The following is a 16110-nucleotide window of genomic DNA, read 5'->3' as shown; positions in this document are numbered from 1 at the left end:
TTACTGTTTACTGGTGAAGCTAATGTGTACTAAATGCCAATTATTACCGGTATATGCTATATTGTGTATCCATGATATATTATTGCACTAAGGTGATATGTACTATTACTACGTAGGCTATGGTATTCTATACTAATTGGTTATGATGTTCTTATCTGTTTACTGCAGAAACACCAATACTTAACAGTGTTGTACCATTCAGCCAATCCATTGTAACCTGCCATGCCTGTCAACCTGCGTACTAAAAAAGTAAACTGCCATATGCCGAACGAACTGTCCTGTCCATTGTGTCCTGACCGACGCCCCAGAGGTGAATGAGACTACCTTTATAGAACCATACAGTCCTTTATAACTGTTCAACAACAATGTCCTTCCTGAATGGTCCACGCAACCCCCACGACGACGGCTGGAGTAGTTCACAGCAAGGTTTTAAAATAAATTCTAAAATGAACAGGGAGCCAGTGCAAACTCTCAAGAATTGGAAACTCCGTCATTTATTAATGCATTTCTGGCAACCCGAAGTCAGGCGCATGCACATTAGTGTCATTTGGCTTGGTAATCATGGCGGACTTCTAACTTTAGTCCTGTTCCAGGGGTGTCCCTCGGAGTAAACATACTCAACAGACCTACATGTCACACTAAGGGTGGCCGTACAAACAACGCCAACACTGTTAAAAATATGTGCCTTATAGTGAGACCACAATAAACAACAATGACAAAAAATTTCGAAAATATTTGCACCGCAACACAACATGAACACATTCCAAGAATTCCTTGCAGCACCAACACTTCCAGGACGCTACAGTCATTTTCCCTCGCTTCCCGCCGTGCGTTTAAGAGCGCACTTCTGTTAGATGGAGACAGGTGTGGACAATATTGGAGACACTTGTCCCCACACTAAAAGTTAACAGCGAAGGAGAAAAACTATATGATGTTGCTTACATTTTGACAATAAAGCATCCATCAACGGCTGTGACAGAGTTAATGAGGCGAGGAAACATGCTGTCACTCCTGTTTTTATGTTGTTGTTGGCCAAACTGTTGTACTTAGAGAAGAACTCATCCATCCATCCATCCATTTTCTACCGCTTGTCCCTTTTGGGGTTGCAGGGGGTCTCTGGCGCCAATCTCAGCTCATATTGGTTTTAAAACTTTATCTTCATTAGCCAAACTGCTTTGTGTTTTATTTTGATAACAAAACGTAAACGCCATGTTTTTTTTACATTACTTGTGTTTTTTTCATGTCAAAAAAACAGAAACTCCTCCCACCCTCACCAAGGACTGTTTTCTCTGCTGGACTCTAGAAAGAGGTTCCGCAGCCTCCGTAGCAGAACCTCCAGGTTCTGTAACAGCTTCTTCCCTCAGACCATAAGACTCTTGAACGCATCATAATAATCTCCTCAATTCCTCCCCAACAAATGGATTAAGTGACTGGAATATAAAGACAATATAAGATACATCCATAAACGTGGATGCATATGCAAGAGTGCAATATATTTATCCGTACAGTAATCTATTTATTTATATCTGCACCTTATTGCTCTTTTATCCTGCACTACAACCATCTAAGGCAACAACATTTTGTTCTTATCTGTACTGAAAAGTTCAAATCTGAATGACAATTAAAAAAAAAAAGTCTAAGTCGCTAAGTCTCCTACTTTAGCCCTTGTTTAATGTTCATATTGTTGTTACTCAGCCAGTGTTTGTGGGTCTGATGGACCCGTTGCATTTTGTGGCTTTTTATGCCTAACAATCTAACACATTTTTGTTAAAATACTGAACAGATGTTTACCTTATCCCAACAGACATCTTTAAAATTGGGTCTGATGGACCTGTTGCACTTTGTGGCTTTTAGTGCCTCACAATCAAACACTTTTATATTAAATACTGAACAGATGTTTATTGGGGTAAGGTAAACATCTGTTCAGTATTTGAACATTAAAGTGTTTGATTGTGAGGCATTAAAAGCCACAAAATGCAACAGGTCCATCACAATCAAACACTTTTATATTAAAATACTGAACAGATGTTTATTGGGATAAGGTAAACATCTGTTCAGTATTTTAACATAAAAGTGTTTGATTGTGAGGTATTAAAAGCCACAAAATGCAACAGGTCCATCATACCCACAAACGCTGGCTGGGTAACAACAATATGAACGTTGCATGGAAAATTATTTATCTGCCAGTGTCTGCATCCCATAGATATTCTTCTTTTGTGTTTCCGCACCTGCGGTTCCCACACAAGGTTGCAACATTGTTTGTCAACACTGTCTGTTCTCATTTTCTCGCACATTTGACCCTCTGATGTTGTATGTACCGACACACTGTCCTTTTCCTGTCTAGGCCTGCTGTGTGTGTGTGTGTGTGTGTGTGTGTGTGTGTGTGTGTGTGTGTGTGTGTGTGTGTGTGTGTGTGTGTGTTACATAGAACATTAATTTCCAGACTTCTATTAGCCCCGGGTCCAGACATCTAATATGTAATAGAAATGCGTAGGTGGGGTGTATGGTCATTAAATATGTATTCTGATATATGTTCTGATATATATAAATGAGCCAAAGTCAGTGAGTCTCAGTTTGAAAAATGTATTAATTGCATAATTTTTCTTTTAATAAAAAAATTAAAACGGGTCGCACAGACCCGAACACCACACAAGGGTTAAAAAACATTTGACACAAAATGTTGTTAATGTTTTATTGTGTAGTTAATTCCTATTCGACATGTTTCTGCTCAAATTCTTAACCGACCTGTCCCGATACACCAGGGTTCGGGAACCTTTTTGGCTGAGAGAGCCATGAAAGCCAAATATTTTAAAAACTTATTTCCGTGACAGCCATATTATATTTTGGTAATACTTTGACATGGGGAACATATTCACCATTAATTAGTTGCTTATTAATATGAAAATTTGTAACATATTGGCTCTTAATTAGTCATTTTTAAGTACTTACTAATGCCTTTTTCTGCATGGCCTTATTTCACAAGCAGTAAGCCATTAACTAAGAGTCTTCCCTTATAACCTCAGAATTATTGCTTATTAGTAACCCTAACTGTTATATGGTCCCCTAGTGTCCAAATAACTCTTAATTAAGTCTTTGTTACTTAGAATATGTTCCCCATACTAAAGTATTACCAATATTTTTTAACACTGAATACAACTAAATGTGCGCATTTTTAAGTTAGACTAACATTTTTAGAGTATAATAAGTCTCTTATTCTTTTTAATAACATTGTTATTCTGAAGCTAACAAATAATAAATGAAATACTTCTTACCATTAATGCGCCTTCTTGGATTGATGGAATAAAATGCATGAGAATGTTTTTAATTTTGAACGTTATTTTTAACCCTGTGATTACCAGCGGAATCATTTATTACTTATCGTGTTAAGCAATGTCAGCTTAGATTTATCTGAGAGCCAGATGCAGCCATCAAAAGAGCCACATCTGGCTCTAGAGCCGCAGGTTCCCTACCCCTGCGATTCATCATCTACATGTACATGAATTAAAAAATAAATAATTTAAAAAAAATACTCACCTCAATCAAAAGGTAAACATAGTGATAAAGGCATCATGAAATGACAAAAAGCTGACAAGTTTATATTAATAATGAATTTAAAAAAACGGTATATGTATGGTGCCCTTCTAACTTGCCTTGGTGCCCTAAAATATGAGCCCTCCTTTAAGCCTACACTTGCGTTGACCTTAAAAAGTTAAAATTTGAGGCCTGCACATATACACATTTACATATTTATTCACATATTGTGATTATTAATTACAATATATCACTATGGAATGCAGCTGAGATAGGCTCCAGCACCCCCGCCACCTCGAAAGGGACAAAGCAGTAGAAAATGGATGGACGTTGTAACTGGAATCAGACGCCTTCAAACAGCATTGTTGTGGCTCGTAGTGACATGATGTGAGAAGTAAGACACTTCCACTTTGTGACGTGCTGCACAGCTGAAAACATGCAAGCTCCACTGTAGGGACACAGAGCAATTCCCTGTTCTGCACAAATATCCCCAGAGCTGTGCAATAATCTGACTGGTGACACAGCGCCGTGTAAAAACCTCTGTGACGCCAGCAGTAATTACAGAATAAACTTGCAAGCTCCCTCCTGTTAATACCGCACATGTTGCAGGGGGCACTTTTAATCAGCGGGGTCGCCAGTAGAGAATAATCTTTTTTCAAGTCTGCGTCATCACGGGCCGAAAAAAAAAAGAGAGAACACATTTCCTGCTTTGCATGGACTTAAGTGTGGTTATGAAACAAACACAAATGTTTTATTGTCAAAGACCCCATGGTTAACCCAGCGTGTGCAAAGCTGCAGGAAGGAAGCCTTTCTGGTGAGGAGGAGCGCTGTCATGTACACTATTGGTTTTTCCGTGTGACATTTAGGGGAGAGGAAAGTGAGGATGACTGCGATTGTAGGCCAAACACCAGCATCAAAACAAATTGTTTTTTTTGTGCAAAGCAATTCAGAACAGAGGCACTTAAGTTACATCTTTTCCACAGGAAGTGGTTGTACAGAGTTTGAGTTTGATTTTTATTTCGAACATGCAAGCATACATTATGATACATCACAATTTCCAGTTTCTCTTTTCAACATGTTCGAAAAGGAGTAGGAAGAAGCAGAGCTTATTTAATTATACCCCTTTTCTTTACATAACAGTTGCTAAAACTTTTGTTCACTTCCTGTTCTCAATGTATACTCTCCATAAGTAATAAGTAATCACAATAAAAATAAATACATAAATAATTGGTGAAGTAAGTTTTATTCCATACGATGAGTTAAGTAAAATTATTTTGAGAATGAATGAGTGAGTAAAATCAGAATGTTTATCATGGTTCTTCTTTTTTGTACTTTGTAAACACTTCCAGTTTGAAGAGTTTCTTGAAGTGGATCATATTAGTACATTGTTTGATTGCTTTGCTTAATCCATTCCATAATTTAATTCCACATACTGATATACTGAAGGTCTTAAGTGTTGTACGTGTGTACAAATGTTTTAAATTAAATTTTTCTCTAAGATTATATTTCTCTTCTTTTAATTTGTGTCACCATTACAGAAGCTTTTTTTTAACACTGAATCGTTACATTTACATTTTGGGAAGTGATATTTTTAACATCAAATTATGCTAACAATTTGGTTTGAATAAAAATGCGTAATCAAAATTCAGTTTGTTGAAATACAGTGTTTTCAACTTAAACTTAATGTTAAAGTACCAATGATTGTCACACACAGACGAGGTGTGGTGAAATTACTCTCTGCACTTGACCCCCTCCCCATGTTCACTCCCTAGGACGTGAAGGGAGCAGTGAGCAGCAGCGGTGGCCAAGCTCAGGGATACTTTTGGGTGATTTAACCCCCCAATTCCAACCCTTGATGCTGAGTGCCAAGCAGGGAGGTAATAGCTCCCATTTTCATAGTCTTTGGTATGACTCGGCCGGGCGAACACTCTATCCACAAGGCCACTGAGCAGATCTAAAACTTAAGTGCAAAAAAATATATATATTGTATAAAAATTCAGTGCAGAAATAGGCGTTGTTTCAAAACTCGAGACCCATTTCTGGTAAATTAGGACTGATCCATCGTGTCTGAGAAGCGGCCCTTGAGGTGCCTCGGAGTTAATTTGCCGGAAGTAAGTCTTGAGTTTTGAAGCAAGTATTACCGCACTGAATTTTTCTTTGCTTAACATTTTTACACTGAATTTTTATACACTGAATTTATTTTACACTGAATTTTTCTGCACTGAATAATTCTTTGCTGAATTATTTTTACACTGAATTTATTTTACACAGATTTTTTTGTTCACACTGCATTTTTTTTAAACTGAATTTCTAAACGCACACATTTTGCTCACAATTTGTATTCGATAAAAATGTCAGCACAATTTGATGTAAACAACATTTGTTTGACAAAATTCAGTGTTCCAAAAAAAATAGCCTTTGTTATAAAGACACAAATAGTTGCAGGTTGCAAGTGTGAACCACAATTGTATTGACACTTTCATGGAAAAACTAGCATTGTTGATTGTGTGTGTTGCACTGACGTGCTCAATAGTGGCAGCAGTTTGCCTAAAGGCTTATTGAAGATGATTGTATATTGATATTTTTTCAAATGCACTAAGACCTAAAATCAGCTTCTATAAACATGCAATATATAAGAAAGTGAACAGAGTGGCACCTATAAAAATCCAAATGACACAAAAACATTGTTAATAGTATTTATAATTTAGACTTAGTTGACTTCAAGGAAGATTTGTTGTATCATATACCATTAATGTTACTGTCAAATAGCATACATGTATATATTTCAGAGTACTTCTTCAATTAGTTACACAGACAAACATACAGTAAGTCAGTTTGCAACATCAGTTTGGACTGCAGAACACAAATAACTAACTTAAATGAGATAATAGCATAGAGTGTTTCAAGATGTTTGCATCCATACGTCATCATTATCATCACTCACCTTGCAGCCAGGTAATGTTTTATTGAAGAGTATGAGTTGCTTTTCCGGTAGTTTGCAGCGAGTTGCTCATTGCATTGTAATCCTTAGTTTTGATGACGAATGTGAAGAACACTTTTCGCCAATGTGCGCACTAAATTGCCCGGATTATTGCATGTTGTTGCCTTCTCCCCGAGCTCTTTAAGTGGATATAAAAAAAATAGCTGGCGCTCTATGCTCGGCATTGAGTTTAGCGGCAAAGATTGGCTGCGCTTGCTCGATATGATTTGACACGGGAACCAATCATACACCGGGACGACGCTTATGCGGTAACGCCAGTTTCTTGCAAACGTGGGTTGAACAAACACCGCTCGGCAGTGCTACCCTGGATTTGCAAATCAAGTCTACCTTTTGAATGTTGAAACCAACGCTAAGCTTTGTGGGTAATGTCGTTTACATGTAGGGATCTTTCATATAAACCAATGAGGTTTGAACTACAACTCCGCCATGAGTAAATTAAATGACGCATACTCGCTTGCATCAGCGTGGTTAGACTGTACTTACCGGCAAAAGTTGTCTTATCTGCCACTCCCGTATATAATACACATCTCCGCGGCCAGGTGGAAGATAGTAGAGAGCAAGCAGCCGCGATGAAACTCTTTGTGAGCGAAGGCAACCCGCATTGTCTTAAAGTGTTAGCTGCTTTAGAAGCAGCTGGAGTGCAGTGTGACGTCCAGTTTGTCAGTCACGAAGGTAAGAGAACACATTAGTTAAGTTGTCGTTCAACAAAGGTTTCGAACTGAACTATAACAAGTCATGCTGGTTTGTCAAAAAAAAATAAAAATGTGGGCTATCTGCTTGTTTGAGCCCCATCTGTAGGTCGCGTCAGTGTACTTGCTGAATATCAGTCTACCTTCTGAATATTTTGGACTTTAACAACTTAAGGTTTAAAGTATCAGCATTATTATAAAACGTGCTGAGATATTGTATATATCCATCCATCCTGCACTGGCTCAGAATCAGCAGACGATCCAGACCATCCATAGCAAGATGGATGAATATTCCTCGGCATTATATATATATATTTCTTTTTTAACATGGATAGTAAAATAAATTCACAAATGTTGCCAGGATTTCACTTTTAAATTTGCAGTGTTTTCTTTTACAGCATATTACTATAAATGGTAAAACGATGCTGCTGTTTTTTACGATACAATATTTTGGGGGGTTTTACCGTAAAATCAATGGTTGTGGTTTTTCAATGAATTACTGTAAAAAATAAAAGGGCAACAATAGTTTTTTTTAACGATAAAATTCTGAAGACGAAGTTGACAGTTTTGTTTACAGTAAAATCCATTGTCATTTTTACAGTGTACAATTTGATGGATAACTCATAAGTCAAGTAGAAATGTATTTATTGTTTTAACAAAGAACATGTTTGGAATCCATCCATCCATGGTCTACTGCTTGTCCCTTTCAGGGTAGCGAGGTGTAATATAACACTTGTTGCATTTTTAGATAATATTAAAATATGCAGTACAATTATTTTTTTGTCAAAAATAAGATAGAAAGATAAAGTAATTTATTGAGGCATATAACACCCAAGCTTTTGTGTAGTACTGCAACCAGTCTAGTTACATCTCTAGACATTTTTTTTTCTATGACTGTTTCCTAGATTTTCATCTGCGTAATGGTTGTCTTTTTTTTTAGTCCCAACCCTTTCAGTGAATCTTGTGAAAGTCAATAGTTTATGTGCGTTATGAAGCACGCCTTTTTGGATGTGTAATGTCTGTATGATGCACGTGTTAATTTCATATCAACTTTATTTGTTACCATTATTTTAACAACGTATAACTTTGTGAAACATGTTTCACTTGCGTCTCTGTCACAAGTTTACTAGTATGTGCATGCCTGAAAAAAGGCTTTTGCTTGGAGAGAGGTCATTTAGTGCTACCTGTTTATATGTATAGCGATAACACAAGACCTTCTGAAAAAAATATATATATAAGGAAAAAATATACATACACTTATATTCGTGTCATTACAATGTATTTTTTATCTTGATCATCTTTATGACATTATATTGGTGACCTCTAGCATAGAGACCTTTTGTGTTTTTCATAAAAGTATCATAAAGACATCAAAATGAAACAGAAAACACTTTTCATAAGTCACCTATCTTAACTGGCTTTATTGATTTCAATCTTTGCCCTGGCTGTGTTGAAATTAATCACTTTATTGACGCTTATGGAGGAAGTGTTTCATTTTGATAAAGTCACTTGGTGAACTCTGTTTGTGTTTTTTTTTTTTTTTCAGACAACCCTGTGCCCTTCCTGAGCCGCCCATCTTTGCCAGCACTGCTCCTCTCTAATGGAGAGCATCTTTTCAGCCCCAATGCCATATGCCGGTCAGTGATCAATAGTTCTCCCTGTGTAGTCATAGCTCGGTTAGTAGAGTGGCCGTGCCAGCAACTTGAGGGTTGCAGGTTCGTTTCCCGCCTCTGCCAGCCTAGTCACTGCCGTTGTGTCCTTGGGCAAGACACTTTACCCACCTGCTCCCAGTGCCACCCACACTGGTTTAAATGCAACTTAAATATTGGGTTTCACTATGTAAAGCGCTTTGAGTCACTAGAGAAAAGCGCTATATAAATATAATTCACTTAAAAAACACATAAATGTGTATGTCGATACAGTTAAACCTGCCTGGCGAAAGTGTCCACTACACGCAGTAGGGTTGAAAATTCTACAACAACTCTAGATTCGATTCAATTTCAATTCCTGACACAATTCAATTCTGAATTGATTCTCGTTTTAACACGGTTTATTCATTGTTTTACTTTGTAATGTAAAAATAAAAACTTTTTAAGACAGGTCAGGGTCACAAAATCTCCTCTTAGCAGTCAACGTTTGATTTATACACGCGGAGAGGGCCAAAAAATGTATTTTTTTAAAATGGATTCTAAGAGTTTTTTTAATTATAATTTTATTAAATCGACTTTTGAGTAATTTAATAATAAAGCAGGTGGCAATGACCAAGAAGAACGCAGAGTTGGAATATAATTACAACACTTTATGTACATATTTGTATAAAATGTACATATTTATACGCCCATATATGCTTCAACAACGAAGCATTTACAACATGCGTTCGGAATACGCACTGCTGATTGGCTGTTAAATCGCTCTGAATACGCACTGCTGATTGGCTTTGTATGTAACCAATCAGATGGTTGTGTGGGCGGGACAATGCCAGGTGCTCACTGCTCAGACAGGCAGAAAGCAGAGCAGCTTGTTAAAACTTTAGATTACAAACTCGTTCGACACACCCTCGTACCGAACCGAAACCCCCGTACCGAAACGGTTCAATACAAATACACATACCGTTACACCTCTAATGTATATATATGTATGTATGTATATATATGTATATATGTATGTTTGTATGTGTGTATATATATGTATGTGTGTATATATATATATATATATGTATATGTATGTATATGTATATGTGTATATATATATTTATTCGTATGTGTGTATATATATATATGTATGTATGTATATGTGTATATATATGTATGTTGATATATATATATGTATATATATGTGTGTGTGTATATATATGTATATGTATATATGTGTATGTATATATATATGTGTGTTTATATATATGTATGTGTGTGTGTATATGTACCTGTATATGTATTTATATGTATATATGTACAGTATATATATATATGTATATATATTTATGTGTGTGTATATGTATATCTGTTAGGAGTGTAACGGTACGTGTATTTGTATTGAACCGTTTCGGTACGGGGGTTCCGGTTCGGTGCTGAGGAGTACCGAACGAGTTCCACACTAACATATGAAGTAGCCGCCTATGCTAAAGTCTTAACAAGCTGCTCCGCTCCGTTCTGCCTCTTTCTCTGTCTGTACACAGCACCCAGCATTGTCCCTCCCACACAACCATCTGATTGGTTACAACCGTAGCGGTAACAAGCCAATCAGCAGTGCGTATTCAGAGCGCATGTCGTCAGCGCTTCAGCGTCGAGCAGATAGGTCTTAGCAGGGGAGCAACGGACTCTCCCCAAACTATACTAAACACTTCCAAGTCAACTACTTTCTAAACATCATTATGAGCCCGTTGACCTTCTAGAAACAAACTGCAGCTCAGCTCACTCGCAGTCCTGGTTTGAGGTGAAGGCTAGTTAACTTTTAGCGTAACCTTAGCTCATTTTGCGGTGTGTACGTGTGTGTGTGTGTGTGCGTGTGTGTATGTGTGTGCGTGTGTGTATGTGTGTGTGCGCGTGTGGGCGTGTTGATTGAGTTGTGTTGAAGCAGCAAAAAAGGACGTCATATTAAATGAAGAGTTTCTGTCTCTGATAGTGTATATAATAATGTAAGTGCGTCATAAAGCCTACATGAACGCCATGGTGTTCAGTGAAGAATAGTCTCTCCTATTGCGCTATTTTTTCAGCAATAGTTACATTAATCATTAGTAATGTAGCAGCCGGGTTTTGACTGGCAGGATCCCTGCTATCACTTGTTGATACAAATATAACATTTACATAATAAAAATCAACTACAGCCTTCCCCAATGCTGTAGTAAATTAAGCATGATGAGTTGACTTAAAACTGTTTAATGTTGCACTTTTTGTATGTAGAAGAAAAGGTTTCATTGTATTTCATCTAAGCAACAACTTGAGGCAGTTTAATGTGGATTAACGTGGGCAGAACTATTAGTGTTCCCAATGTTAAAATGATCAAGTCATTTACAAATTTGGTAAATAAATAACCCAAAAATGTATGTTTTGTTGTTTTCTTACTGTACCGAAAATGAACTGAACCGTGACCTCTAAACCAAGGTATGTACCGAACCGAAATTTTTGTGTACCGTTACACCCCTAATATATGTATATACCATATTTCCTTGAATTGCCGCAGAGTATATAGTATGCGCCTGCCTTGAATTACTGCCGGGTCTAACTTGCTTCCCAAAATAATTAGTGCATGCTTAGTATTACCGCCTGGCCAAACTCGTGACGTCGCGAGTGACACTTCCCATGTCTTCATTTTCAAAAAGGAGGAGGCTGATTTCAATACCGGTAATTTGAAATCGCATAAAGGGAAGAAGATCAAGAGCTATTCAGTAGGATTTAAGGTCCAAGCTTACAACACACTCACATTTTCATTGCATACCTTTGGTAAGTGCCCGCGTGAGACGAGGGGGGGGTTGTGGGGTTGGCAGCGGCGGCGGCGATGACCAAGAAGAACGCTGAGTTGGAATATAATCACAACACTTTATGTACATATTTATATACAGATTTGAACAATTAGTTATTCACTGAAATATATTTATTAATTGTGCCCAATCACAGTTGAAATCTTGAAATGAAGGGCCTTTAATGGCTAAAACATTAACCTGGACAACATTTTAACAGCTGGTTTGCACGGATTTTATTATTTTCCTTGCATTTACATGCTGCAGTGGACAGTACACAAATTAGCTTTCAGTATTAATGCAGTATATGAAGCACCGTCTCCACGTGTGTTTATTGACAACAGGGTTATAACCTGGACACGTTAGCTCGTCAGTATGGTAACAGGTAAGGCTGGGCGATATGACAAAAAAATGTATCATTATATAAGTGTTTCATATCAGTCGATATCGATAATTATTGATTAAAAAAAAACTATTCTAAATAAAGACCAGGAGAAAAAAGGCTGAATTTAAATACTTTTATTTTAAATATAACCTTTAACCTTTAGAACGAGGTCAGCATTATGAAAAACAGTCAAATAAGTGAAAATACTGGTCCATGTGCAAATATTGACATTAAATAAATGCTTAATCCAACAAAATGTGCAAAGTATTGTAATTAAGAAATTAGTAGTGTGCAACTCAGGCTTTAAAGCCATATTGGTAACAATATATGCAAATAAATAACAGTCACATTAAGCAAGCAGAAACAAACATGTCTTACAAAATATTGTAAACATCGGAATAAACTTGCGTCTGAACATCTGTGACAAAACAAACCTGTTACCCTCTTCAGTCATTTATGGAAAAATCAAACCAACTTCAGCATATACAAAAAATAATTCAAGCAACTACTCAACCATTGCTTCACTGGCTGCAACAACTCAAACACTTCACTACAATTTCCTCTCATGCTACCGCACTCATATTCCCGTTTCGTATCACTCCTCGCCGTCAGCTAGCCGTTGTTGCTTTTTTTTTTTTGTTTCTCCTGTTAGCTTTTGATCGATTGCCTTGAGGTTCAGGCAAAGCCAAAGCCCTTTTTCTGCCTACACCCCCAAGAATGCCGTGCGGTTCCGCATCGGCCTTTCTTCCTATTTATTGAGCTCAGTGAAATTATCGAACGTTCTATCGACCCCATTTTCTATTGATATTGATCACATGTCTATCGCGATATATATTGTTATTGTTTTATCGCTCAGCCCTAGTAACAGGTGACTGTTACTGCGTGCGTCTGCCCCGGTCCCGAAAATAAAACTTGTTTGCCAAGACGTCTTACCCCCGTATTTTGATCCGGTCGGTCCGTTATTCCTTTACCTCGTCGTCGTCTTTTTCTTCTGACCCACCAGGTGAATTAAGTGCAATTGGCGGATTTACAATGCATAGTAGGCTACCGTCACCTACTGCAACGGAGTTGTAACTAGAAACTCCATTCACAGACAAGAGTCCCATTGCTTTTATGAGCGGTCGAGCGAGTCAAAAGCCGAAAATCTATTTGTGGCGGCCATAATTCTTTCGTGGCAGGCCGCCACAAATAAATGAATGTGTGGGAAACCCTGCTTTCAAATCTGGACTGACGTGGTACCAATTCCTAGTAAATGTGAATCGATACCAGTACTAAACGGTAGAAATTTTCGGTTCTTTTGTAAGTTTTCATGTGTTTATAAATGTAGATTGTGTAATAAAAAAAAACAGTTTTTATTTAGTATTTAACGCTGAGCTTATAACTGTGCCCTCCAGTTGTTATATATTGTTTTTTTTTACACTTCTGAGTCTCATTTGCAAGTATTGTCAAGTAGATTTTTCATGCAATTGCAATTCCAAGACGTTAGATGGCAGTAGTGTATGGACTGTGTTTTGCTGAGTCAGGAAGTAATCTTTGCCGTTAAGTTGAATGTGCCAGTCTAGTCTTTTGTTTAGTCCTTAAAGTTTTTAAACCAAGTATTGTATTTATTACACAACAGCTGTTTGATTGTAACGTACACCTTAATTGTAGTTTTCATTACCAAATTTGGATGTGTTGAAATCGCCATGAAAAATCGCAAACGCTAACTAATAGCAAATATATGACACAGTCAATGTAAATTAGCATTGAGCTAACACACTCTGAAACGTGAAGCCTTACTGTACTTTTGAGTGCTTTGTCATACTTGCATTCATCGTGTGGAAAATTGTAACATGACCGAGAGGCAGTTTGGCTCAGTCAGCTCTGGGTGCTCCTTGAGTTGTTTACCGGCCAAGTGCTTGAGCCGGAGCCGAGTCAACAACGAGACATAGCGCCACGTGCAACAAAAGTATTGAAATAGGTTTAAATCGATACCCTGTAATACAGACAGAATTTGGTCGGTATCTATAAAAGTATTGAATTCAGTACCCATACCAACATATAACACAAATTGTATCTGCAAGGGAAATGTTTGTTGGCGCCGTCATCAGATTTGGTTTTGTTTTCTGCCTCCTAGGTACATGTTTGAGGTGAGCGGACAGGAGTGCAATGAGCTTTGCGATCAGTGGCTGGAATGGGAGGCCACAAATCTCCAAGTAAGAATTATAACAATGGATCTATTGAAGAAAAACAGACAAAGACCAGATTTATTTGCTGCAGATCAATTGCACAACACAATAAACCTTAAAGATGCAAAAGGTCTTTACTGCATGCTGCACATTCTCCCAATAGTCAATGACTTAAATTTAGTTATTAAGAGCATGTTCTCTCTCTCTCTCTCTCTCTCTCTCTCTCTCTCTCTCTCTCTCTCTCTCTCTCTCTCTCTCTTTCTCTTTCTCTTTCTCTTTCTCTTTCTCTTTCTCTTTCTCTCTCTCTCTCTCTCTCTCTCTCTATATATATATATATATATATATATACACATACACGTGTATATATATATGTATTTTGTGTGTGTTGTGTGTGAATATATATATATATATATATGAGATTTTAAATAATACGATTAAATAGAGCATGAATTGATTGCATTATTTAAAAATTCAATAAATCATGTCACTGACCCTTAAGCTAAATTCTCTTACCGTGCTTCTTCGTGTCGCTAGAGGGGATCTCCATCTAATTAAATAATAATCATTTTAGGAGGAACTTTTTTTTTTAAACACCATTTGTTCTAATTGTTTTCTTGTTTGTGCAGCCCGCTCTTCTACAGACCCTATACATGGCAGTTCTTCAGGGAAAAGTATATGAGGCTCCCAAGGTCCTCATGGGGCCTCTCAGCTACTTGGACCAAAGCTTGAACAAGGCCACCACACCTTACTTAACTGGGGTACAAGCAATAACATCCTCCTGTTAGCCTATTGTCATATTTCTTCAAATAGTGACTGTTTAATTGCCAGTTGTTTACTTCAGTTAAATAAACAAGTTCCTCAAGAAAACACAAATTTCCACTGGGAAAAAAAGACAGGTGGATATAATGTATGGACATCATCTTGTCCAAAAGTAAACAAACAATATGCATCCTCATATATTGTTTGTCTTTTATATTGTTTAATGTTATGAAACAATATTTTAAAATTGCATTACAGCAGTACAAGTTATCCTTCTCTCCCAATAAATGCCTGTTACTCTATGTAGTGCTTAGCCAATAAAAGGGGAAAAGGCATACTTAGTCAACATATTTTTGCTTCATATTGTAGTAAATACTTCAGTAGTATATAGTACTGTGTGCTTTTAATGCATTTGGTCTTGTTTTGTTGGTTTCAGGATGTTCCTTCAGTTGGTGATTTTGTTTTGTGGGCTGCACTGCATCCGATTTTATCTGAATCATCTCTAGATATAGGTAAGAAGGAAAATAATTATTTTCTTTGTAGTTACCAACACTACATTTGTTCTCAAGTGTGCTTGATTTTGTATAGTTTGTTTATGTATGAAGCTGGATTTGTATACATTTTCATAAATCCTCTGCCGAATCCAATTTACTATCTGCAATGTCAGACATTGTAATGTCAAACCAAGGTTAATCCGGATCTGATATAGATTGCCTATTTCGGATTTTTAAACTCTGGCTTTCTCCCACCATCAAAACATGCATCGGTTGATAGGCAACACTGAATTGGCCCTTATGTGTGAATGTGAGTGTGAATGTTGTCTATCTGTGTTGGCCCTGCGATGAGGTAGTGACTTGTCCAGGATGTACCCCGCCTTCTGCCCGAATGCAGCCGAGATAGGCTCCAGCCCCCAACAACACCGAGAGGGTCAAGCAGTAGAAGATGGATGGGTGGATGGACGAATTGAACACTGAACATTTCACTTAACATGATCAGATGCTTATTGGATATTATCAGATATAATTGTAAATGTTATACTTATCTTATTTAGTCACAATTATCTCCAACTTGATCGACTAATGTGAAGATAGTGCATTTAACTCATATACTCCCCTATGATA

At 37.3% G+C, this 16110-nt stretch overlaps 2 protein-coding genes across 7 annotated transcripts in view; one reads left to right on the top strand and one right to left on the bottom strand.

Annotated features, from left to right (window-relative positions):
- Positions 1-6772, bottom strand: part of arhgap9 (Rho GTPase activating protein 9) — a 160925-nt gene extending 154153 nt beyond the window's left edge. For 2 of the 5 annotated variants that reach the window (XM_061886590.1, XM_061886609.1), the window contains exon 1: positions 6476-6772. The gene's annotated coding sequence lies outside the window, so the exon portion shown is untranslated. The remainder of the gene's footprint in view (positions 1-6475) is intronic. The other 3 variants (XM_061886599.1, XM_061886618.1, XM_061886637.1) reach the window with 2 other exon arrangements.
- A 175-nt stretch (positions 6773-6947) lies between these two features.
- mars1 (methionyl-tRNA synthetase 1) overlaps positions 6948-16110 on the top strand; it is a 37087-nt gene continuing 27924 nt past the window's right edge. For both annotated transcript variants that reach the window (XM_061886577.1, XM_061886567.1), the window contains exons 1-5: positions 6948-7204; positions 8768-8858; positions 14179-14257; positions 14857-14988; positions 15426-15501. In XM_061886577.1, the coding sequence (XP_061742561.1) occupies positions 7102-7204; positions 8768-8858; positions 14179-14257; positions 14857-14988; positions 15426-15501 (481 nt within the window). In that variant the 5' untranslated portion in view covers positions 6948-7101. The remainder of the gene's footprint in view (positions 7205-8767; positions 8859-14178; positions 14258-14856; positions 14989-15425; positions 15502-16110) is intronic.

Source organism: Nerophis ophidion, linkage group LG02, assembly GCF_033978795.1.
Source record: "Nerophis ophidion isolate RoL-2023_Sa linkage group LG02, RoL_Noph_v1.0, whole genome shotgun sequence".
NCBI lineage: Eukaryota > Metazoa > Chordata > Actinopteri > Syngnathiformes > Syngnathidae > Nerophis > Nerophis ophidion.
Note: the sequence above shows the minus strand (reverse complement) of the source record. Positions and strands in the feature narration are given on the sequence as shown.